Source organism: Boleophthalmus pectinirostris, unplaced genomic scaffold (genome assembly GCF_026225935.1).
Source record: "Boleophthalmus pectinirostris isolate CB_2022bp ecotype Guang Dong unplaced genomic scaffold, ASM2622593v1 HiC_scaffold_1, whole genome shotgun sequence".
Classification (NCBI taxonomy): Eukaryota; Metazoa; Chordata; class Actinopteri; order Gobiiformes; family Gobiidae; genus Boleophthalmus; species Boleophthalmus pectinirostris.
This window is the reverse complement of record NW_026570970.1, coordinates 17,228,275-17,254,178: the sequence shown is the minus strand read 5'-3', so window position 1 is coordinate 17,254,178 and position 25,904 is coordinate 17,228,275. Positions and strand designations below refer to the sequence as shown.

The 25,904-nt window shown below is 38.0% G+C and overlaps 1 protein-coding gene across 3 annotated transcripts in view; it reads right to left on the bottom strand.

Moving 5' to 3' along the window:
- mid1 (midline 1) overlaps nucleotides 1-25,904 on the bottom strand; it is a 43,148-nt gene that overhangs the window by 6,644 nt on the left and 10,600 nt on the right. Inside the window, exons 1-4 of one of the 3 annotated variants that reach the window (XM_020939156.2) lie at nucleotides 19,387-19,576; nucleotides 10,172-10,887; nucleotides 1,995-2,090; nucleotides 255-362 (exon numbers count right to left, since the gene is read on the bottom strand). In XM_020939156.2, coding sequence (XP_020794815.1) covers nucleotides 255-362; nucleotides 1,995-2,090; nucleotides 10,172-10,831 — 864 coding nt within the window. In that variant the 5' untranslated portion in view covers nucleotides 10,832-10,887; nucleotides 19,387-19,576. Of the gene's footprint in view, nucleotides 1-254; nucleotides 363-1,994; nucleotides 2,091-10,171; nucleotides 10,888-13,455; nucleotides 13,503-19,386; nucleotides 19,577-25,904 lie in introns of those variants that run through there. The other 2 variants (XM_020939157.2, XM_055150366.1) reach the window with 2 other exon arrangements.

Here is a 25,904-nt window from a genome sequence, read left to right as displayed (position 1 = left end):
CAGTGTTCAACTCATCTCAAGCCTCAAACACAATCACTCATAAAGCACAAGTAGCAAGAACATATTTTCAAACACATCCCTACAACCCATTCAACCTTTTCAGTGCATTCATTACTCGCCTATTTAAAGTCAAATATGCCAGATTTCTATATTATGTGGCCTTCATCTATAATACATTTCACAAGCAGCCGCTGAATGTCATAGAAATAAACAGAGGATTCTCATTCATACAACAGAGGGGTTATAAACAATACCTTGCCTTCTTTTATCTTGCTGGCTATAATTTGTCTTCTCTGTTGTACGATATTAATCAGCAGGTCACACTCCTCCAGCAGCTTGTTTTCCTGTCTTGTTGCATTTACCTAGAGCACATATAAATAAAAGACATAAGGGGCACATAAAAAAATAATCTATGAAAAGATATAAGGTCTGAGTGGTAATGTAAAGGGTTAGTAATTTACTCGCCACCTCAATATATTATGCTGCAACGCGTCCATGGCTGACATAATTTTAGCGTAGACTGCATTACTGACTGCGCAATTAATCAATACGTAATAAAGCTCCATATGACAGGATAACTGCAGTATGGAGCTGATAATTCATATGCTGTCTTTTCTGACTGGCCAGGCTGAGTACAGCAATCTAGCCCTGATCGATTCATTTCACTTAATTATACCAACGCAATCGTCCCCTGACTTCATAAAGTATATGTTAAGCAAAGGCCAGTGAGATTAAACACTAATGCAGGAGATGATAACAATATAATATTTGAGAGTCAGTACACATGGGGTTTGTGGTGTATTTAAAGCAACCCCCGACTGTAGACAGTAATAATATTGGCATTTGCATTTTTATCTGTATGTTTTATGTATGGTGGTTGCTTCTGGGGATAGTGAAAACAGCATTATTTATTACTTCTCCCCGCTATTTTGTGTAGGGAAGTAGTTGGACATTTTTATCCCAATCATTTGAGAGCAATAAAAACACTTATTTTTTTCTTTATGGGTCTGGCTTAGGATTTTAGACTTGAGTCCTGAAGTAACCCAAACAATTTATTTGGTTTTGGGAATTGGGCAAAAACACAATTGTATTGTTAAAAAGTCAAGTAAGGAAGGTGTATGCTTCGCCATGATTTTAAGTTAAGTTTAAGGTGCACTTTACTGTCCCCGTAGGGAAATTTGTCCTCTGCATTTGCCTCATCCTTCAATACTGCTCAGGCATCAGGGCTCTGAGCACCAAGGTCTTGTTGCTAGGTGTGGTCAGAACTATCTCAGCTGGAGGATTTTACCTATCGTGCATGGTGGTTTATGGGGAAACTGGGGTGACTGGAGGAAACCCGCCCAGACACAGGGAGAACATGAAAACTCCACAAAGAAAGGTCCAAGCCACCCAGAAAGCAAACCCGGAACCTTCTTGCCCTATTTGGATTTGTATTTACTTATTTATTTACAATTTTTATATAGCATTTAAAAATAGTTCATACATTTACTCTATGAAAGTCTTGTAAAACGGATGTCCTCAGAAACTATCTTAGCTTATAAAACGTGCCCCATAGAGCCATAACTGAATAAAACATTTATTAGTTCAATGCCTAAATTATGCCAAATTAAAAGGTTGTGCTTTAATAGTTCACCAGTTAAACAAAAGTATCAAACCAAACCAAAATCTTGAAACTGAAACAAAAACTGTTCATAGTGATAAAATCAAAAGTCAGAGTAACAGATATAATATAACAGTTGGACCAAATTATTTCGTCTCTTTCAAACAACGAAAATGTTATTGTGTAGGTAGACTTTAATAGACTCACTTACTTACGTATTTTCTTGTGAGTAGTACACTACATAAATTATTAATATATTGACTAATGAGAACAAAAATGTGTTGACGTAGAGAAAAAACAATAATCTATCAATGTTAATAATTTAATAATGACTTCTTATTGTCCACAGAGTCAAGAGCTCTTTATCTGAGCTCGGACAGATTAACAGCCTCACCTCCACGTGCTGGCAGGTTTGGATAAGTTTGCCCATCAGCGTTTCCAATTCGCTGGTCCTCTTGATTAGATTGCTCAGATTGGAATCCAGGGCTTGCTGTGAAAACAAAATTGAAAAGGAATATTTCATTACACACTGTCTCCCCATCAAAACGCAAACGGCCGCAGTAAATCGTAGGGGCAAGTTAAGTGAGAAGGAACATTACTGTACAAAAGAGGAGGGAGCACACACACAGACACAAACACACACATACACGGCGGCAGTGGTGGAACATAACAAAATAAAAGTAGTAAAGTATTGCACTTAAGTATAAAATTTAGGCATACTTAAATACATTTTCAGGTCAATACTTTCTACTTTTACTTCACTACATCTGACAGCAGGTATCCACACTTTTTACACCACTACATTTTTTGAACAAGACGGAAAAGTAAAAGTATAAAAGTATTTTATTATTGTTTGAGACCTACTGAAAAGTCTGAGGGGTTTATTTTCAACACAAACAAAAATATACAAAGAAAACTGTCACAACATTTAAAGCTTTAATAGATCAGAAAATATGCGTCAAATACTTGTACTGTATACTCTTGAAGTCTTTTTAAATGGGTACTTTAATACTTTAACTTAAGCAGATTTTTTCATGTGATACTTTTACTTGAGTATTTCTTTGCTTTGGTATCTGTACTTTCCATGTAAGACAGCGCCTGGGTGTGTCTATGCTTGGTAGATTGCTTTCCCTGGAATGTGGAATGTACTACAGTATGGCATTAAACTTGCATATTATTTAATTATAGGTGTTTTTACAATAAAACAATACCTGGAAAAGTATGCATTCTACTGTAAGTGGACCCACCTCTCCACAAATCAGACCTATAAACTGGCTTAGTGTTTGTCTGTTTAATATCATACTGTGAAAAATTCCAGACAAAGCAACGACATCTCCATAGTGACAGACCATTCACCCAGAAAGTTACACAGTGCACCTTTAAGTAACAAAATCAAGTACTTCATTCACCACCGCTAACACAGTAGGGCTACTGGAATTGGACTGATTACATTTGGTTGGCGATGAGTGAAGGGACCCCCAGTGCTCACCGTGTGCCAAAGATCCCATGATTGTTGAGACTAAGGCCGCGAAGCTTAGCGGAGCATCTGCCTCTGATTTGGACAACTAAAGCCCAACTGTGCTAATCACTGAGTCACATCAAAGGCTTCTGTTACAAACGTAATCTCAGGCTGTAATTGGGCAGCACGATCACTATGTCCCACGGTAGACATGAATTACACTTCTAATCAGATTTCAAATTTTAACCAAGGTTTAATTGGTGATAACTATATGCCATGGAAAACAGGCAGAAATAATTGGAATGAGTTTACGAGTGATTATGTGTTGTAATTGTTATTGTTAATTTAAGGGAAGGGTAGCGCCCTGTGAAATTTGTCAACCTTTTTTTTTTTTTTTTGCCTGCACAGAAAAAATTGTATTGAGTTTTTAAAGGGACATATTATACTATATTCTGTTCTATGTTGTAATGATGTTTCCTCAGCAAAAACATACCTGGAGTTTAGTTTTGTTTCATTCACACATGTTTAACACACAAACCCTGTATATTTAGGCTCAGTTCTTCTTTCAAATGGAAACACTGTTCTGCCGTTTGATGTCATATGGTAACACAGGAAGTGCTCCCCTGCGTTTTTAAACTCCATACACCTTCACTAGAATCATTTCAATAATTTCAGCCTTGAATTTACCATTCTCTACTGTACAAAAGGTAAAGGTTAACTTGAAAACTACTGCTTCATGACATCACAATGTGGAACAAAGCATTTTGATCTATGGAGACGTAGACAGAATAATAACAGAGGGTTACTCAGACATGTGTTAATGAAACAAAACACAATTCCAGGTATGTTTTTGAAGAGGTAGTAACATTGTAACATGACTAAAAGCTCACAAATATAATTTTTGTGTAATATCGAACCTTTCATAATTGAATTTCAACATTACCACATTTTTTTGTTGTAGCATATCTTATTGTTTTCTATGTTTTTTAGTAGTTGTATTATGTTTATATTGTGTATTTTCTTGTACTGCGATTGTGCTTGTCTATTCAATATTTGTGTACAGCACTTGGCCAGCTGTAAAGTTTTTAAAGTGCTTAAACTTGGTATGGTATTCTATATAACTACTCAAACTTTCTGCCATTTTTGGCTGGACACATACTGCCTGAGAGCATCTAAACCAGCTTACCTAACTATATTTCCTGTCTATGTAACAGCCTTTTTTGTGGCGCAGTAGTGGAGGTGGTGACAGGATGACGTGTAACCTTTGACAACTGATAAAATTCCAAACTCGGACACAGGATCAAATTCCAGGTCCTGACAGTGACCCGTCCAGACCGGGTGAGGAAGGAAGAGAGAGTGGCCAAAGCAAAGGTGTGGGGCCATAAACTTTTCCATATCAAAGGAAGCTGCTTGTCTTTCCCCTCGTCAGCTCCAAATCCTTTTAGGAAAACACCTCCATTAGTGGAATACAGCACAATGCCAGCAATATAAAACTGTTCTTTGTTCATATTTTCATTCATTCTTTGGGGTTTTGTAAGTTGGGGAATTCCCTCTGTGTTTTGTCCAGAATGGCTTTCAGCACCATATTCAGTAGATAAATAAGTCATATTCTGCGAGCTGTGAAATTTAAAGTGCATAAACCTTATAAAATCACAATGCTCAACTCAATTCCCTTCACCTGTTTTATTACTTTTTCGTTTTGGAGCAAAAGTTGGTCTTAGTGCCTATATAAATACATTTTATATTAGCTAGTACTTCCTCATATTTTTTGTATTTTATAAAAAGGTTGAACATGCAGTTATATTATTATTAGCTCACATTATAATGGTTTTGAAAATATATTTGCACATTTATGCCTTGGAGACATTTACTTAAAAACCTTTAAAGGTGCACTATGTAACGTTTTGATTGGGGGTTCGTCATTTGCTTGTTTCGATGGATTTTTCATTGCTCTGCCTGAAATATTCCACAGTATGACAATAAACAGGTTAACTTTACATGTATGCAATTACAGGTAGAGCTCAAAAATACAGAGAAAAGTACATTCTGAATTGTAAGCGAGGTTGCCTCTCCACAGATCTGACCTGTAACTTGGTGGTGAGCCTTATTTGGTTTTCATGAAAGGTTTAGTACCATATGGTGAAACATTCCAACCAACCAATAATATCTCTATGGAGAAAAGCATTTGACAAACCCTCCACAAATAAAAGTTACACAATGCACCTCTAAGTCTTTAATTGTATGAATCAATGAATAAAATAGAGAATCAGTCATTTTTATCATACTGGGTCCTTGAGACGTCTACAGGCACTAATGGATCTGCAACCTGGACTATTGTAGCCGTCTTTGAAAATAACATTGAGCAACTGATCAAAAGAAAATAAAAAATATAGTCTATTTATCTAGTTAGAGTATCAGACGAGATTTCTTGACGTCAATAAAGTATTGGCAACCACAATGGTTTTATATAAAGTATTTTTTGTGTAAACTCTGTTACTTTACAAAAAACTCAACCAACTTCAGTGCTATGGTTAAGCGAATAATATCAAAACTTCAAATTCTGGTCAACAACTTTGATGGACATTTAATAGAAGCATTAGTTCTGGTGGGGGTCCCTTTTGTGCAATTGTGATGTTCCCAATGAGATGTAAAGGAAGGGCATTAGGTGTAAAACTGCATTAGAAGATAAACTTGCTGTAGAAATCCCAGTGAGCAGGAAGACGATAAGCACAACATTGACTGAACTGAATACAGAAGTCAAAATATTTCATCTGCCAAAAACAATTTAAATGTACTAATACAAACATAAAAATATTATTACATAGTTCATAAAATTGCATGCTGTCTTTATTTCCCCAGTTTATCAAGTACTAATTTTCCAGTTCAGACCACGCCAAATAGCACTTTTCCTTGGCTAACCATATTCTTTGTCACAAACCAGCAACTCCAAACACTAATTCGCACCATCTGTGTCCTGTCCTATAAGCCATAAAAGAACAATTCCACTTTCAGCCACTTTTCTCTATTTATTTATTCCCATTTAACATCTTCTAGTAACATAATACATGAAAGGAGATGCCTATTACTGCAATGTAAGCTGCTGCAGACTGAATGCGAGATCAAGTGGGAAAAGCAATAATAGCCGTAACAATTTCTAATGAGGTAAAATGGATTCTATTCATCTTAGCTCTTTTTGTGTGGCCCATAATGTAAACACAGCCCTGACAGATTAACTTATTAAGTGAGAGAGAATAGCGTTAGCACATTCATTAAATACTGAATCAGATAACGAGCATCTAGCAGCCTCACTACACAATGCCGCATATTAATAACAGTTACAATAGCGTGGCTCAGCTTACTGTGTGCAAGGGCCTATACAATGGTGCAATGGTGCAGTGTATAGTTACTTTCACCAAGTCTGTTGTGTGGAGAGCTTTTTGGGGATCATAATATTCACCAACTGTTAGACCTGTCATGATAATTACTGCTTCAATACATAACAGATGGAATATTTGGGGGGGGGGGTCAGAATTCATCGTTGTTCAGTGTTTTTTTTGCACTGCTGGGGAATTTGTAGTTATTTTTTTGGCTATATGGTCAAATGCTTTTCTCCATGGAGATGTTATTGCTTTGTCTGGAATGTTTCACGGTGTGGTATTAAACCTTTCTATATTCATGGAGACCAAACTAGACCAGGTTACAGGACAGATCTGTGTAGAGGCAAAACCGCTCACAGTCAGAATGCCTGTTTTTCTAGGTATTTTTGAGCTATAAATTCACCAATATGTAAGATAGAGCTGTTTAATGTCATATTGAGGAACATTCCAGCCTGAGCAATGACATATCCATAGAAACAAGCCGGTGACGAACCCCCAACCAAAAAGCTGCATACAGTTGTGTACCTTTAAGCCATTAAAGGTTGAATTAATAACTTCTATGACTCATTGCAAAGGCAAAATAAGTACTAAAGTGTTTCATTCTGCTCTTTATTTATTCTTTTTTGTAAGAATATTTCACATATACTATAGTTTTTCTGGTTTAAATCTGCTTTTGGGTTATTGCATAGTGGTGTAAATTTGTTTCAGTATTATCGCTTATCATCTATAATTTCTTCATTAATATATCGTGCTTCAGATTGTGTTATCGTGACAGGCCTACCAACAGGAGTCCCTAAGTGAGGAATTAGGTAAAGAAATGGTCACCTGGTTTTCATCCTGGTAAGAATCATCCCTCCCCACACAGAGAAAGCGTCCGGGGCGTATCTGCACCGCGACAGCATGATCGGACAAAGGAAAAAGGGTTAAGATGGCTCCTCTCTCGCCTACCCTACCTTTAAAGGAGAGCTGTTCGTCAGTGCCAGGGTGACCAAGCGTTGTGAAATAATGGGACAGGTACAGAGGGGCTCTAAGTGGCTTTTGTGATACAGTTTATATAAGCCCCTGTGAGGCGTGCATGGACAGTGCATATTCAAATGGACAAAAGGATGCTTTCAGTATTCATGCCATGCACCCCAGAGAATCCAAGGGCAGCTATAATGTATTAGAGCTATACATTATTAGTAATTATAACATGCACAAGTACATTTAGCATACATGCAGTGTACAGCAGGTTAATGCGGTGTTAGTTATAAAAATATATGACAATTGGGAGATGAAATGTTTTGCTAACCCAATGAATGAACCAGTGCATTACCGAGATGATTTTGTGTCTGGAATAATGTGACTTATTGTTATAAGAGTCTGGCAGAGGCATGATTATTGCGCTAATGGCTTTGTAAAAGGGGGTGGGGGCAAAAAAAGCTTCTCCCAACTTCTTTTGGGAATTGATTTGAAGACTATATTTGTGATTGGTAAAGTAAAATAACTTCCTTTATGTATCTGTTCATTATTGTTATTAACATAATGTAATTTATCATTTATCAAATGTCCATGTATTATTCATATTTCTATTTTTCTTCTCTCAATTAACCTATGAAATTAAAAAAAGTAAAATAACATCACAAAAAAACAAATTATGCTTTGAAGTGGGACTGTCTTTTTAGCCTATAATCATGTGATACAGTTTGCATCAAAAAAACATGGTGTTATATTTTGTTTCATTCATGATGTTTCAGTAAACCTAAATATTTATGGTTTATAGCTCTTGCTGAAAACACTTTACCCCATTGTCTGATGTCATCAGGTGCTAATGAACAATGCCTCTTTTGTTTTAAAGTCGATACACTCTCATCAGCAGACTCTTTCTGATCAAAACTCCAATGCCAGCAGTGTTTTAAACTTGAAAGACTGAAGTGAAGGTGTCCAATTATTTTAAAAACGCTGAATAATGTAGCCTATACGATTGAGAAATACTGGAGGCTTTAATGCCAGCACAGAGTCTGAGTAAATGACAGAAGCTCATACATTTTAAAATAAGAGTCTGAATTCCAACTACCTTGTTATATACTCTTCCTAATAGCATTTTGTCATCCCTTATTGATGTCACCCATCTGCTCAGAGAGAGACACCAGATCCCACTCAAACTGTGAGGGCCTGCTGCGCAAAGGGAGTCATTTAAGGCTGACCAAGAGGGAGAGCTCCTCTGAACCTCATAATTAATATTCTTCACTTGCAGATAACATAATGTGCGCCTGTACCAATTATCATGCAACATTCATGCTTTTGTTCAGAGCTTCTCTTGTTAACAGCACCCCTCAATTCAGAGCTTCATTTTAATAAGGCACACATGCGCAGCAATCTTTCACTTATTGATGTGGTCTTAAATTATACAAAATTAGATATTGCGGTTGTTGATAATTACAATGCGCGCATCTGGTTTGTAACAGGCTTTTCATGTTTATTTCCCATTCGACTTGCTTCTTTTCAATTGTCACAGTAAACAAGTCTCAGGGTAATTTTTATGTTTATTTATTTATTTTACATAGATTTTTCTTCTAGTCGTAACCAGCAACCGAGTATGTATCAGGGTGAAATGTCTTGCCGGAGGACACAACAACTGCATGGATTAGTACAAAGTTCAATCAATTTATAACAGAAAACAGCCTTAGTTTTTGACTGTTATCCCATATTTACTTAAATAAATAGATAAATTACATAGTCTATAATTACAAATACTATTAGTAATAATTAATACTTATTATTAGGGATGTAACGATATCTAAATCTCATGGTACGTTATTTTCACGATATACATCTCATGGTATGATATTTATTGCGATATTTTGTCGAGGCTAACGAAACTGTGAATATGCTACTTTTTCCTCTTAAAATGCCTTGACAAGACTTAATTCAAAGAACTAAGATTTAAAAGTGCTTAGAACTGCTCTTTCGTCATGTAGTCTAGACTAACAAGGAGCAAAGGATCATGGTCTATGTAGTCTGTTTTTTTTTAGCTATTGCTGCACCATAACAATGAATTTAAGCAAAGAAACTTGTGATTCGATATATTATGATGGTCCATGATATTATTGAGAGACTTTTGACGATACAAAATCACCATATTTTGGTTATTGTTAAACCCCTACTTATTATTTCAAATACATTATATTTTGCCGTTTACTGGTTGGCCATTGTCCATCATCTTAATTTACTAATATGTGGGCCAGACACTAATAAAGATACTTAATTTTTTCCAACATTTTGTTAAACTCTTTTGCTTATCTTCAAAGTACTTTGAGTTAGGACTGAGTGATTTGTGAAAAATATGTATTTGTGTTTTTTCTGGCGAGCGTTATGATAGCGATTAGATTTGCGCTTATTTTTTAACAGAATTCTTTTCGAGGTTTAAATTTTAAACATGTCCAGAAGAACTGACCAAAATACTGATATGATCTGACAAACTAATACAAGAATCACATTTCGTACTCATGTTCACGTTTGTACAGATCTAAACTGCAGGGTTAGCCGTTTTTATGCAGAATAAGACAGAGTATGTGGTTGTGTGCGGAAATTGTGGTACTTCAAAAATTGCAGCCTTTGCGATTTGCTAATTGCATTCACATTTCAATTCAATAACACTTAACTGCGCAGACCTTCTTTGGATACAAGTTTGTTGGAATACAAAAAAGCGTGACATGCCAGCATACCAATTTATAACCATTTTTCACTTATTACCTTGAGTTTGTCGTAACGGTCACCGAGTGCTGCTACCTGGTGGTCCCTGTGTCGTCCCACCAGCTTACACAGTGCACAGATCAGCTGCTCGTCCGTCACACAGTACATGTTGACCTTTTCCTCCTCGTGCTCCACACACATGAGCCCACGCAGATGGGAGTCCTGCAGCGGCTCGATCAACCGATGGCCCGTAAAAGGCTTCTTATTGGGGTGCGTGGCCTTGAGACACTCCTCGCAATAGGAAACCTCGCAGGTAACGCAGGTCTTGACGGCATCCTGCGGAGGGTCCTGTTCGCAAAATTGACATTGAACCCTGTCGGCCATCTTGGCGTAAGAGTCTGTGGTGGGGCGTTCCCGGCGCGTTTCGCTCGGTGAGTTGGGTCCACTCAGCGAGGCCTTCTGGTAACGGTCAATGATGTTTTGCAGGGTCACGTTTCGCTTGAGTCCGTCTAGGCCCTGGCGGGTGAGGGTGATGACATAGCGGCAGGTGGGGCACTGGAAGGCGCTGATGGAGTGGATGGGCTCACTGGGGGGGCAGTGGGAGACCAGGATGCGGTGGGCACAGTTGAAACAAAGGCTGTGTGCGCAGGGCAGCAGCAGCGGGTCGTCAAACAGCTCCAGACAAATTGGGCAGGTCAGCTCCGACTCCAGTGTTTCCATCTTCAGGCCAAACTCAGCGGGCTTGACAGCGAAATCCACGGAAGCTGAGCAGCTATCTGTGAAAACAAGAACACAAGACATTTCACTTTGAAGAGCTGCTAAAGGGGCAACCTGAACATTTGATTGAATGAACTAAGAGGAGAATATAAAAGGTAGTGCTTGTTTGATTTTTAGTGCAAGTTGAACTGAAGTGAATTGAGTTAGTGGCAGAGTGGTGCCATTGCAACAGGGCTGTGCTATTCATCAAATTTTAATTGAGACAGCTAATGCTCTGTCAGTAAAAGCATGTTTGGAGCAGAGTTCAGACTTTGGAGGAAGGAATGTTAAAATTCTGAGAGTTAATTGGCAATTAAATTGCATTTTTGTACTGTTTATATTCAGGAAATTAACATTGACATTTCTATTAAGACAAAATAAAATTGAAACTAAAATTGTGATTAATTAAAACAAAATAATAAATCTGATTTTTTTGGTCATATCTCCCAGTCCTAATATGCTTTTATTCATATGTACATCCTAATTTCCTAGTTTGAATTAGGGCTGTGCAACCAATCGAAATAACTCAATTAATTCTGTTTTTTCTTTTTGCAAAATCATGAAATCAAGGATTATAACGAAACAAGTTTACTCCTGACTTTCTCACCTGCAAAACAGGGTTATCGTGCAATTACAGTTAGATATATCTATACAAATGTAATTGAAGGCACTCTACAGTTTCTTAAATAACAGCATGTAATAAGAGTGAAAATGTACAGAGCTTCCCCTGTTTGAAAGATTGATAGTTCCTGCTCTGACTTTGATTGAAATTGATTTAAATCCTAATCGTCCAGAGTATGCAAATAAATCAAGATTTTACGTTTTGGCCATACTACCCAGCCGTAGTTTGAATAACAATCAGCAAGTCCTTCCCACTCTCTAACTGAATATATTATGTAAAAAATATGCATATCATCGAAATCTGATTATGATAATGAGACCAAAATACAAACCAGACTAGATAAAAAATGTCTGAGAATTATGCACAGTACAGCCTGTATGAGCATAGAAGCTACACTGATACGATTTCCATTTGGCAGTACTCTCCAGTGTCTAGCCTGTCCCCATGTGTCCCTGTGCGTACTGTATTCTCCGGCAGGATGGACAGCTCAGCCAAGCAGAAGTATATTGGCCTGCTTGCTGATGGCTGGGGCAATACACTCTTGCAGACACTGAGCCTTTGTTGTGAGCCATTGGAACACCCACAGCTGTGAGCGGACACTCTGCTCCATGTGAACCTTCTACCTCGCGCTCATTAAGTGTGAAGAAGCCAGCGCTCATTATCGGTACAGTGTGGGCCCCCTTTCAGAAGTCACAGGGTTAAAGTAATTATCTCAGGGCTACTTTGGTCAGTTCTTTTCAGCTCTTACTGGAATACCCGCAGATATTTAGCTGTGTCAGTGAACAGTAGCGGGTTACTGTGGCGACCGGCTGTGATGCACCTGTGGCCGTTTAATTCCACGCCACTGATTCAAAGGTGTGTGTGGGTTCAGAGCTGTGTTATGTAATACGGAGTGACAGTGTAAATGACTGATCTGGCATGGCTTTAATAGTTTCACAATGTGTAACTATAAAAATGACACAATTTATCTTATGGATGCACCGATACAGATATTTGTATCGGGTGCAAGACAATTTATTGGATCGGGTATCGGTTCCAAAATATTGGTTTTGTCAATATCCTGACTGGAAATATAATTGATATAATGAGACTATTTACTTGTCATAGTTGGACCAGAAAGTCTCATGATTTTTATCTTTTTAATACAAAGTGCTTCTGTAATTACTTGAGGGATAAGTAAGAGCTACATCATTTTGTCAGACAATATTTTTTGTTTTTAGGAAAATTAAGTCTATTTTTGGCCCCTGGACTAGTACTGGTTGATATTGGCAGATACTTAAAGCCATAGTACTGGAATCTGTATCTGAACTGAAAAAGCTGGATCAGTGCATCCCTAATTAAATTCATGACATATTCCATTGGGTTTGTCAAAACTGTGAACAGTGTACAGCGAGTACATAAAAATAAATTTTTTTATGACTTATACTTATGGTACTCCACCCTAGATTTCAAAGCCAAAACAAATACATAATTACATTTTACATGCACCTATGTCCTGTTTCTTTAATTAATTAGTTTTAAATTAGCCATCCTTTCACCATTTAATCCTGGTTTAATCTTTCTGAACATTTGATTGACATTTAATAATTCCTTTTCTGTAAATGTTGACGGTCACATACGGTCAACGTAACAAGAACACCTTAACATCTCAGTATAGTTCACGCAACTACCATTTTTATTTTAGATTTTCTCTCTGATAATACAAAATAAAGATTGCGTGAAAAAGTCTCACATGTTTTGCTAAATGTGTTACCTTATTCAGACCTAATTCCACTAGTGTCCTACATACAAATGTGTAAAGAGCTTTGTAAACCCAATACAATGCAAAGTCTAATCCTCTGATGTCATCGTCTATGTTATAAAATACCCTGAAGTCACCAAGCTATGTAAAGTAATATTGTGCCAAAGAGCTCCTGCTAACTGCCCCAAGTACATTACTCAGTCCATTCATACAAGCTTTACCCACCGATGGATTTCGCCCTCCTTTGCACTGCCGCCACATCTCTGCTGTTCACAAACTTCTCTCCAGATTCATGAAAATACACCCATCATAACATATGCATGCGCCCTAAAACCCAGAAAATCATAAGAGAGGGGCATCCAGATGGCACAGGTCCTCCCAGGCCAGTAATCCTGCAGGCTGAGCTGTCATAGGCAAAAAAGATTGGACCAGAGGTAGCAACCACAACAGGAAAAGTTGCCTGACAATTCCAGGAAAGCCAGCTCCACCTACAGCCGGAGCTTTGGCCAGTACTGGAAGAGAACGACACAAAACAGAGCAACGGACCGGGCATGTGTGTGAGGGATGAGAGCCCGGGCTACAATCAGCACATAACAGAGCCACAAGAATGCACAGAGTGGTAGCCAATGCCCTTACAGACAGGTCATGTGTCCTCAACCCCAGCTCATTCACGGCGTACCTAGATCGCTTTCACCTCTCCTTGTGTGACCATTTCTCTTTTCACAATGGCTTTTTTTCAGTGCTAGAGTTTCAAAGCGATGGGTAAAGGACACTTGAGAGCTGCTCACAAAGACAGATCCGAACCCTGAGTGATTTGAAACACTCCCATCAACCTCATGTAGCGCGCTAAGCTGTGGAGCTGAATGAGGGACGTGTCTGCAAATGAAATGAGACAGCAAGTTGACAGGGAGTGCTATGTACACTGATGTCCTGGCTAGCTTCTATCACTGAAGTTCCATCTGCTTACGGTGCTCTCCTTGTGTATTTGCAAACACGTAACCCCCGCTGGGCTAGCTTTGAATTCTACTGTCATTCAAAAAAAAAGGGAGGTCCCACGGGTGCTTATCCTCCAGACTGTAAATATTAAAGAAGTTCAGACAAAGTAGTGGGTGTGAGCCTGGGAGGCGCTCGGGGTGGGATCTGAACAGCGTTCCCTTGGTGTCAAAAATGAAGCGTTGAAAAGGGGGAAGGAGAGATGTAACGCATAATTAGACTGGAAATTAAAATAGACTAATTAGTATGTGTTTCTGTGTTTGTGTAGATGTTTTCCATCTGACCAAAATATACACAGACAGGGATAGATTTGCAAGCTCTAAATGTGGAGATTAGATTGACATGGAAATTGTATAAATAGCCGGCATGCATGAAATGAACATTGGAAAGCCTAGAAGATCTGAAAATACAGAGAATATATTGGGATGATTACATTTATTCCTAGTATTTTAGAAGACATAACTAAACAATGATTTGGTGTCTGTCTTGCTACGTTGTAAATAGTCCAATCTATGTGTGTTCCAAAAAGAGATAAACTTAGAGTCTTTTTTTTAGTAGCAATTTTGTCTGGCTTGCAATACTGCATTGTTTGTCATAAGATTTAAACCTTACTCAATACCTACAGATTTGTATTCAGCTCCAACCAGTTGTTTTGCTTGCACTTGTGGATTGAACTATGAAATGCCTGTAAGTTGTATTCACAGTTACAGGAAATATGTATTTTTTGGCAATACAGTTTTAATTAATTCATGCACAATGTAGTAAAACACACAACAGCTTCTTCAATCACTATTACCTCTATAATTGCAAATGGAGGATGTAAACACAATAACAAGTAGCCACATGACTGTTGACTCTTACTGTTCAGTGTCAATAATAATACATGATATCATGAGAGGTATCGTCACTAAAGAAAACATACTTTATAGCTCCATTCCCTAGCCTGACTCATCAGCCAGTTTCACTTCGTGGAAACCGTCTGATCTCACAGCATTAGGATTCGTTCGCTCGACAGTAGTCTTGTACTTTTTTATTTAACCAAGGTATTTGGTCGTGACATATGTAATGCGCCAAATCCCATAGGAAGAAGGGCAATAACGTATTTCCCCTTGATAAAATTCACCAAACATTCTCTTTGTTCTGGCTTTAAATCTTCAATCTCGGGAATCGTTGCCAACACAGAATGTATGGCTTCATCTACATCTATTTCGACCACTTTGTTTAGTGTTGTGCTGTACAAAAAAAGGGACCCAGTCATGGCTTCACAGCTCTTCGCTGATTGGCTGGTGCACGATCTACAACTTCTGGGGTTCTTGGAAACCGTCTAGTGTATTCTGATTCCTGACCTACTTGCTGTAGAGAAATGAAACTGAGCGGAGGTACTAGGTGGTGACAGCTTGGCTACCATTGCCCCTCTGATGTCTAAAAATATTGCTGGTGTCCGGTGACATAAGATTTTATAGACATACTAACATTTAATACCGATGGGGACAGATAAAATGAATACTGTTAAAATGCAGGCTTTAGTTGTAATATAATACGTTCTCGTGTCTAGTCACAAAGAGAAATGATCAAGTTCAACATTTGTGAATTTACCATTGAGATATTTCTTATGAAAATACAATGAAGTCAATTGGAAAAACTGTCTCTTGGCCGCCAAATGTCAACTGAGAGCATGAGATCACATGTATAATTTGAAAAGTCCCAATAGCTGGATTTGCTATATTACACAAAATTGAACTGTGAACTTTAAGCCATGTTATAATGTTTGTTACCTCATCAAAAACATACCTGGAGTTGTGTTTTGTTTCATTCACAAATTTGAGTAATCCTGTATTACTAGTCTGTCTACATCTCCAACGCTCAAAATGCTTGGTTCCACCTTGAGATATAATGAAGCAGTAGTTTTCAAGTTAACAGATCCCTTTTACCTTTTGTTCAGCAGAGATTGGCAATTCCAGGTCTGAAATAATCCAAATTATTCTAGTGAAGGTGTACGGAGTTTAAAAATGCAGTGGAGCACTTGTATTACCACATAACATCACAAGGTAGAACAGTGTCTTTCTGTTTGAGGAAATAATCCATCCTAAATATGCAGGATTGTGTGTTAAACATGTGAAACAGCAACATTAGTTGTAATAATGGGGCCCTTTTCACTTATATAAGCAGTCTGGTCTCAAAGTACCTATGAGTGAAGTTTAAGTGCAGCATTGGCTCGGAGAAGTGACATTAGGAGTTGGCCATAGGAAGAGAAATTTGACTGTGGAATAATAGGTCAGTGTGAGATTAAACAATTACACTCACACACAGTCTATTTCCAGCTAAAGCACTTTCTAATCCTTTCGGTTCTGGTCTTTTATCGACCTTAATGATGGTTTAAAGCACGAATTCAGCTGCCCCACAGAGCCTGATATTGCGCTTTGTCTTTCTCCCGGAGCGGACTCCTACCATATTTATTCTTAATCCTGTCTGAGGCACCAGTGTGACCGATTGGTGGCTTGGTGCTGGCTCTTCAAGATCCTGGACTAAAACCATTTACAACTGTGGCTCCACTGGTCATCTGATTACAGGAGAAAACTACCTGATCCACAGCTGCACACATCACTGCATTAGTGGAGAGCGGCCTGGCACGCGCTGGCGACAATTAAAGGGCATTTTATTACACCGCACTATGAGCCATATTAGTGGAAAATGAAGAGAGACAGACTGGCAGAGTAAAGCAATCATATACTAGGTCTATATCAGATAATTAAAAAGCAGTAAGCATAAATTTACAGTTAATATATGCACAATGGAGCTAGGGGCTGTCATAACTTACACATCGCATATTAAGTAAGGCGTGATCTAGTGTATTGCAGGCACATTTTTTGAACTTTTAATGCAAAAATATAAGCTAATGGCATTGACGATGCAATGGGAGTCTGTAATACGACTAGATTTGAATAAGCTGTATTTTTCTATCCAGTTATCCAGGGGTGGCAAGATAGTTGGTGTTCATTAAAAGCTGTACTGTGTAACCTTTCTGGTGGGGGGTATGCCACCTGCTTGCGTTCATGTAGATGTTATTGAGCTGCTGAAAGGGAATGTTTCACAGTATGGATTTTGCCCTAAGTATTAAGTCTATAAGACTTCAGTCTTAAGTATATAAACCTTGAATTTGCTCAATTATAGGTGTCTAAAATACCTTGAAAACATGTATTATCATTACTGCGTCTGGGGTCGCCTCTCACAGATCGGATGTCTAGCTTGCTCTTTTGAGTGTTTTAATACTTGTTTCATAAAGTGTCTGAGTGTCCTGAAAAGCACTATATAAATAAAATATATTATTTATTATAATTATTTTTATGTCTCCATGTAGGCAGAGTTTAATATTGTGGAATATTCTAGCCAAAACAATAACATATACATGGAGAAAAGCAGCTGATGGACTCTTATTACATTGAAGTTATTTTGTAAGAATTCTGTGCATGTGTGTTTATTTTAAAAATAGTCCAGAACACATCATGCCAATACAAACTAGCTTTTAGTTAAAAGGTCTTCTAGGTATAGGACAGGAGACATACAGTCTTAACTAAAGTAACTAAATCTAACTTTTCAGGTATGGGATCCGCTACCATCTTGTCTTAATGGAAATGTTACTTTTTTCCTGAAATATTCCACAGTATGTCATTAAACTGATCTATCTTATATTTATTCAATTACAGCTGTTTTTACTGCTTAAAACCTCACAAAAATGCATTATTATTGTAAACAGGGGGGTCACCTCTCACCAGATCTGACCTGTAACTTGATGGATAAATAAGCGAAATGCCAGACTGTGAACCATTCTAGGCAAAGCATTCACATCTTCATGGAGACAAGCAGGTGATGAACTCTGACCAGAAGAGATACACATTGCACCTTTAAAACACAGCTATCATGTTTATTTTTGCAAGTTAACTTGCCAACTGAGCAACAGGAAAAAGGTGACGGTTGTCCAATTGAAAGCTCCACCAGATTCATTTCCTCTTGGCACACTTGGCATGTGGCTTCTGAGGGAAAACAGTATCCTTCCCACTACCACAAGAATTCACTCGCTTTCAAATCCTCAGCCCACGTCAATAAAACTGCTGTGAAAATATGCCAAAACCCTCAGAAAGCCAAATGTGAGCTACACGTGCTATCCCTATTGATATTATTAGTTAATTTGATGCCCCAGCAAGAAGTAGACAAGTTGGCTGGGTAGATCTGGATCAAGGACATTAGAAGAGAGACATCATGTGGTAGTAAAGAGTACTGCAAGTTTTAGATAGTAAACACAAGCTGGTTTACTATGGTTTTAACAACATATACATTGAAATATGAATCAAAATAATAAACAATGTGACTACCAAACAGATGAGTTAATTTTCAAAACTTATGTGGTAGTAAGAAGTACCAAACACTAAAGAAAGTACTAAATACTAGCTGGTTTTAACAACAGATATATTCAAATACAGACAGATAATATAGATGAGAATAATAAGAAATGTGAATACCAAACAGATGAGTTATTTCCAATGTAATAATAAAACTGTCACACTTGTTGATCAAAGCCAGTGGGGGTGGATGCATGTTATGTATTATGAGTGAATGAGTTACAAGTTGTATGGGAAACCACCTACTCAAAAGTAAGGCTCAGACATTTTATTGCCATGTTAAAGCAATAAATCAACACACTGGAAGCTTTCAAGACAAGAGTTCCTTATCTGCTATCTTATCAGGGAATGAATGGTATGTATATCTTTAGGTCAAGGTTATATAAATTGCAAATATTATGCTAAGTTATACACAAACTGTGAATACATATGGCAGTTTCAAGAAATTCAATTTAAAAAGTGTAAGACTCAAAGAATAGCTCAACCAAGGTCCAACTACTTCTCGTCTTTTCCATGCATAACAATTATTAAAAAATTCCCAGAAACTTCACATTTAGTCACTCTATCCCTCTAGTATTATGTGCTGCTAAACATGAAGGAATATGCGCTCAAAACAAGGCCAAACAACCCCTGCTCTTGAAAACAGCCCTGGCCCGCAGGCTTTGAAACGCACTCTGACTCACTATTTTGGTCAGGAAGAGAAAAAAAATTTAGAAAGAGAACAGTGAAAAACATAAATCTGACAAAGACTTTACCTTCGACTTACCTGGGACATGGTGACATCCATACACAGGCGTGGAGAGGAGCTATTTGTCAGTTAGCGCTGATCTACAAAGGTGATCCGACAAAACTACTTCAACTCCCAGAGCAGCTATAGGGTTTCCAGTGTCTTTGGCCCTCTAACCCTGTTGTCAATGCCGGCATCGAACTCAAAAGGATGATCGAAACTTTCCGCCCCTTCTCAACTCTCCTCTCTCACCACTGTACCTATCCCATGCACACACTGTGGGCTGTAAATTGTTACACTAGCCAATGAGAGCAGGGAGGGGCTGGACTAGGGCTGTTTCAGTGAACCACCCGGGGCTATGAGCACATGGAGTTTTGCCATAGTTACAAACAATAGATTTTTGTCATGTCGAAATTCCAAATATTGAAAAGCCAGACACTAGATACCATAGAACAGTAGAGCTATTATCAACTACAATGGAAAAAAGTGACATAGTAATACACTTGATCCATCTGACTAATGAACGAGTGCATGAGCTAAAGTAATGATTATAGGAGAACCTGCACGTGTGGGAATATTTCCGGGTCACTGCCTCAACATAGCCTACCCACCATGCTGTGAACTGAACTTATTGGAAATCAAAACACTGTCATGTTCATGTTTAAGCTGAAAATAGGTGATGATTAACAAAGGTTAAAAAGTTACATAAACATTGTTGTCAAGTATATAAATCAGTAGAAATCCACTATTTCTCAGAAGAGGGACAAACTGTGTAAAATATGTCTTAAAGGACCCATATTAAGCTATTTTCTGATCAGTTATAATGTTGTTTATTGACCAAAAACACAGTTGGAGTTGTGTTTTGTTTCATTCACATAAATCCTGCATATTTAGGCTGAGTTCTTCTCTTAAACGGAAAACACTCTGTTCCAACTTGTGATGTCATATGGTAATACAGGAAGTGCTTCACTGTGTATTTAAACTCCATACATCTTCACTAGAATCATTTGGATAATTTCAGCCCTGGAAATGGCAATCTCTACTGAACAAATGCTAAAAGGTAGTTTTTACCTTTTACTTGAAAACTACTCCTTCATGACATCACAAGGTGGAACAGCTTTGGAGAAGACAGACTAATAATGCAGAGTTACTCAAACATGTGTGAATGAAACAAAGCAAAGGTAACAGAATTATAACATAGCTTAAAGCTCAATTCTGTGTAATATAAGACCTTTAAGTAAAAATGGCAAATGATTATTAATAATGTAAAATAAATTTCAATTTTAAATAGATGTACTAGTGCTTTATTTTAACACTACACAGCACACAAAGTGCTATTATGACATAATCACAGGCTAAATGTCACACCCTAAGATTAATTTTGACAATAAATGACATCTTTGTTTTCTTTGTGGCTACATTTCCAAACATAAAAGCACACAGGAATGCATTGTGGCAGAAGATGTTGACTTAGAAAGTGTTGAAAGTTGTCTCAAGTTTCCTTTGGCATCTGTTCTCCAGCTTTTGGCACCATCAAAAATGTTCCCAAACACAAACATGTGCGGACAACTGCCATCCAAACCCAAGAAGATCCCATAAAGTTTAATCCATTTCCTCACTCATTCTTATATTCTTATGGGCCTATTACCTGACACAACCTTGTCACACACACCATGTTTCTATTTTGGATACAGTGTTAAACAGATGTTATTTTTATGTGGCCAGGCAGCAGCACCGAGCACAGGTATTGATTTGAATTAACTCCAAACTCTTGCCAAGCCTCCTCAAGTTTCAGTTTAGCCCACGGCCTTCAATTAAAGTATTGAAAGAGCAATGGAAACGGCTTTGATTTGGGCGTTGTCTGGGTGTAAAGATAATCGTTAAAAAGTGCTGCGTAAACACTTAGTAACTTTAGTAAAAAAGTTAAAAGATTGTAAAAGAGCCAATTGTTCAATCCTGGTGGAATTGCAGAGATAATTTTGTTCCAGCTATTGACTGCACGTGGTTATCAAGAAAATCTATAAAGTATACACCTTTCCTGAACTTTAAAAACACTGCACACTGTCAATCAATGAACACATGTATCACTGGACACCTATCTATGTCATACTGCCTGAGAGTTTGTTAAGATTTGAAACTATTTTTAAATTATTAGTATTAGTAAATCTTCTATAACTTTTAAGTTGTAGATATGAGTGAAACATCTCAAAGATTTCAACAGCTTTCAGCTTAAACCGTCAAGATTGTTGAGATATAGTTTTCCAAATACTTCTAACCACAACCTTTAGAAATGATCAAAGGCTTCATGACTGACTGGGTGGCTAGCAATTTCAGATCATATGGTACAAACATGTAATAAACTAACTTTAAATTAAAATTTCAAAATTCAAACTGAGTTAGTTGGTTTGTTTAGTCAGCTTGCTGGGTTAATTACAAGAAGTTCCAGGTTAAATCCAACCAAAACATCAACAGTGGGTAGAAAGGAATTCCTCATCACAAGTCTGTCTTAGATTAGGAAAAAGGTTCCTGTGCAGTGATGTCCACTAAATCCACTGTCTTATTTTCCTACAGGGGTCATAAAGTGTGTCTTGGACAGACACTTTGGTCCATATCTCAGAATATAGCAAAACTCAACCACACAAAACATGAGTAATTGCTAAGAATTGTGTTCCAACTACTTATTGTGCCATTGTATATGCCATCTATAATTTACTTTTCTAGACTTTAAAAGCACTGACTGTCACCCAATGGAACAGTTAGAACTTACCTCCCAGTTTGCAGCAGGCAGTCCATGCTGTTGGTGACAGATGAAGACACAAGCAAAAGCCAGGGGGGGAAAGATTTATATAAAAAAAAACAGTGGCTTTCCTCACAAACCTCCTTTTTAGCTTCTCACTTTTCCGACTGCCTCTCCGCCGCTATCTCTGAAATTCCCCTCACACAGCCCCTCTGCTTCTTCTAATCCCTTTCTAAAGCGAGCCCAAAACTGCTCCAAACGCTTCAGCCGCGCACCCACTTCTCAGGCTCTTTGTATGATTTTGGCTTGGATCATTAACTTAGTCCCATGAGACAGAGAGAGAAAGAGCATGGGAGGTAAATGCCCCCCCCCTTGTCTCCCTTCCCCTCACCCACCTCGGCTTCCTTTGGGACGCTGTCAATCACCTCTGATGACGAGGTGTGGAATCGGCTGCTGTTTTAACAACCAGGAAAGATGCTGCTGATTGGCCACAGGGGGAACAAGTGCACTCTGTGACAAAAAGCAACGCTGCAGACCTAAGGATGCTAAGTTCATAATGAGACAATTAAACTTAGTTCTTCACACATTTAGGAGGTGAGAAGAATGAACATTTGGCATACATACTATCAATATATCAGGTAAAAAGGTGTTTATGAACAATGTGTAACATTTCAGTTAGAGTCTGTCACCTTCTTGTTTCTGCGGGTATGTAATTGCTCTGCCTAGAATGTTCAACAGTATGACATTAAACAGCTCTACATCACATCTATTCAATTACAGGTGGTTTTATAGCTCAAAAATACCTAGAAAAACAGGCATTCTGACATTCTGAGCGGGGTCGCCTCTCTACAGATCTGACTTATAGCTTGGTCTGGTTTGTCTCCATGAAGATAGAAAGGTTTAATGCCATACTGTGAAATATTCCAGACAACAGAAAAGTTACACAAGGCACCTTTAAACCTGCTCTATTTTGTTATGATAAAGAAGATACAGAGACCTTGCAGTGGACATTAATACTGAGGAGGTAGTACTCCCATAATAAAATCTTATTGTAATTTTTATGACCAGTATTACTAATGTGAACAGAATTTAGGTGCTAAAGTAATACAAAAATCCCATACATATTGTTTAGTATTTTGCTTTGAAATAAATAAAATTATGTCCTGCAAGAGGAAAGTTGAATGTTTAGACTGCAATTCTGGTTAAATTAGATAGTGTTTATCTATTCCTTTTATATGTCATAGTATTAATTACAGGGTTGTCATAAGTATCAAAAATCGATCTAACTGTAATTTTTCTGATCACTGTTATTAGTGTAAACAGGATGTAGGTGCTAAGCTAATACAAAAACCCCATACATTAGGACAAGTTTGTAGAGTTTGATTTCCTGTAGAACGGGCCCCCTATGCAATTTCCACAATGCAATGCAAATAGCAATTTAAAGGTGCACTGTGTAACATTTCTAGTGGAGGCTTGTCTCCCTGGAAATGGTACTGGTTTGTCTAGAATGTTCCACAGTATAGATTAAACCTATCGATCACGAGGGAGACAAACAGGTTACAGCACTACACTTCATTACAGTTCAGATCTGTGGAGAGTCGCCCCTTTTCACAGAAGGAATTATTGTATTTTTGAGCAATAGAAACACACGTAATGAATAAATGTTTGATGGATATGTTCAATGTCAATCACTCAATCAATCAATCAAACTTTATTTACAGAGTGCTTTTCATACAAAAAAATGCAACACAAAGCGCTTACACGATGTCAGACCATGGAACATTCCAGGCAAAGCAATAACATCTCCATGGAGACAAGTAAGTAGCGGACCCTCCACCAGAAAAGTTGCGCAGTGCACCTTTAAATTCAAGTGCAGCCTTACTTTATAGTTACACTACCCAGACCTAGTCAGTCAGATAAATGTTTAGTGAGTAAGTACCATAGCTCGCAAAGTGTCTAAGCACTTTAAGCCTTGTCATTAATACCAATACGATTACTCATCAGTTGTTTTTGTTTGAGATTAACGGATAAATTATAACTTTCAAAACTTTCACACAATGAGACCAAAACAGCTCATCATGAAGATATTTCTACTTAAAGAATGGCTGGCCATGGCTCCGGGTCAATTTGAATAATTACGACATCTTTAAATGGCCGTTTGGTGCAGTCTGGACACTCAGCGGGGCCACTGGGGAGGAAAGCGCGAATCTTTGGTTGCCATGGCGGCGTGACAGGAGCAACTATGCATCTTGGCGTCGCAGCCAAATGCCACTCTAATCTTTTCACTGGCAAAACCCTCTCAGCTCTCCTCTCCTTCACAGCTTGTTTGTTTCTCAGTCGGGCCCGCTGCTGTCTGTCACTCTCCACTTCCTTCAAAACATCTCGTGCCAATCCACAAAAAGTCTGTAGCGTTTTGTAAAGACTGTTAGCAGAACAATGCTGAAGAGGGCTAATTCTCACCATGACTAAATTTCCCAACAGTGAATTTGTTGGCAAATTAGGCAAAGCCGACTTATATTGGCTGTCTCAATCTGCGAGGCAGAGAAACTTAAAAGGGCCTATATTTTCTTATCTAGGTCATTATGTTGTTTCCTCATCACAAACATACTTAGAGTTTTGTTTTGTTTCATTCACTCATATTTAAGCCACAAAAGCAGCTAATTCCTCTCTCAACATGAAAACACTCCACTTTGTAATGTCACGTGGTAATACAGGAAGAGCTCCACTGTGTTTTTAAACTTGATACACCTCCACTAGACTGGATCATTTCAGACCGGGAATTCCAAATCTTTACTGAACAAAAGGTAAAAGTTTGCTGTTAAAAGTGCATTGTGTAACTTTTCCGGTGGAGGGTCCATCAAATGCTTTTCTTTATGGAGATGATATTGCTTTGTCTGCAATGTTTCAGTATAGTATTAAACTTTTCTACCTTCATGGAGACCAAACCAGACCAAGATGCAGATCAGATCTGTGAAGAGGCAACCCCATTCGCAGTCAGAATTTTCTAGATATTTCTGAATTTTTATGAAACATTCTAAGCAGAGTTATATTCAAAGACACAAGACAGTGACGGACCCCCTGAAAAAAGTTAAATAGTGCACCTTTAACATGGAAACCTACCCCTTCATGACATCACAAGGTGGAACAGAGCATTTTGAGCTTTGGAGATGTAGGCGGACTAATAATAGAGGATTACTCAAACATGTGTGAATGAAACAAAACACAACTCCAAGCATGCAAATAAATATATGTAGTTGGGGCTCATTGGATCACCACTAAGTGAAGTAACAATCAGGTGCTCTTCGGAGATCCCAAGTGGGTAGAATGACTTACTAGATGAGAGAAGAGATCCAAGGCACTCTCACTCTGATATGCTGTGCTATAATTTTATTTCACCTCAAACGCCAACACGTTTCAACTTGCGTCTTCATTAGGACACGTGACAACTCCAGTATGATTTCAATGAGGCAACAACATTCTAAAATAACTAAAAGCTCACAAGAGTCAGTGTTGCTTAATATAACTTTAACATGCAAATAACACATTATTCTTCCTCAATAGTGACAGACATCATCTTATTGCAGCTGACATAATTCCCACACCCCGCCTTACAAGAATGACACTGGTCCAATAACCAGCAGTAAGGAACAAAGTGTTACCGCCACAGCCCCGGGGCCAAAGACGTGTCTGAAACCACACACGTACACAGCACATATATTCCAACACACAGACCAACACTAAGACTCAGCAGTTCAAAGACAAAGAGGTTTCATAAGAAAGAATAAAATTGTTTACTATTTGAAATAAATACAATTATGTC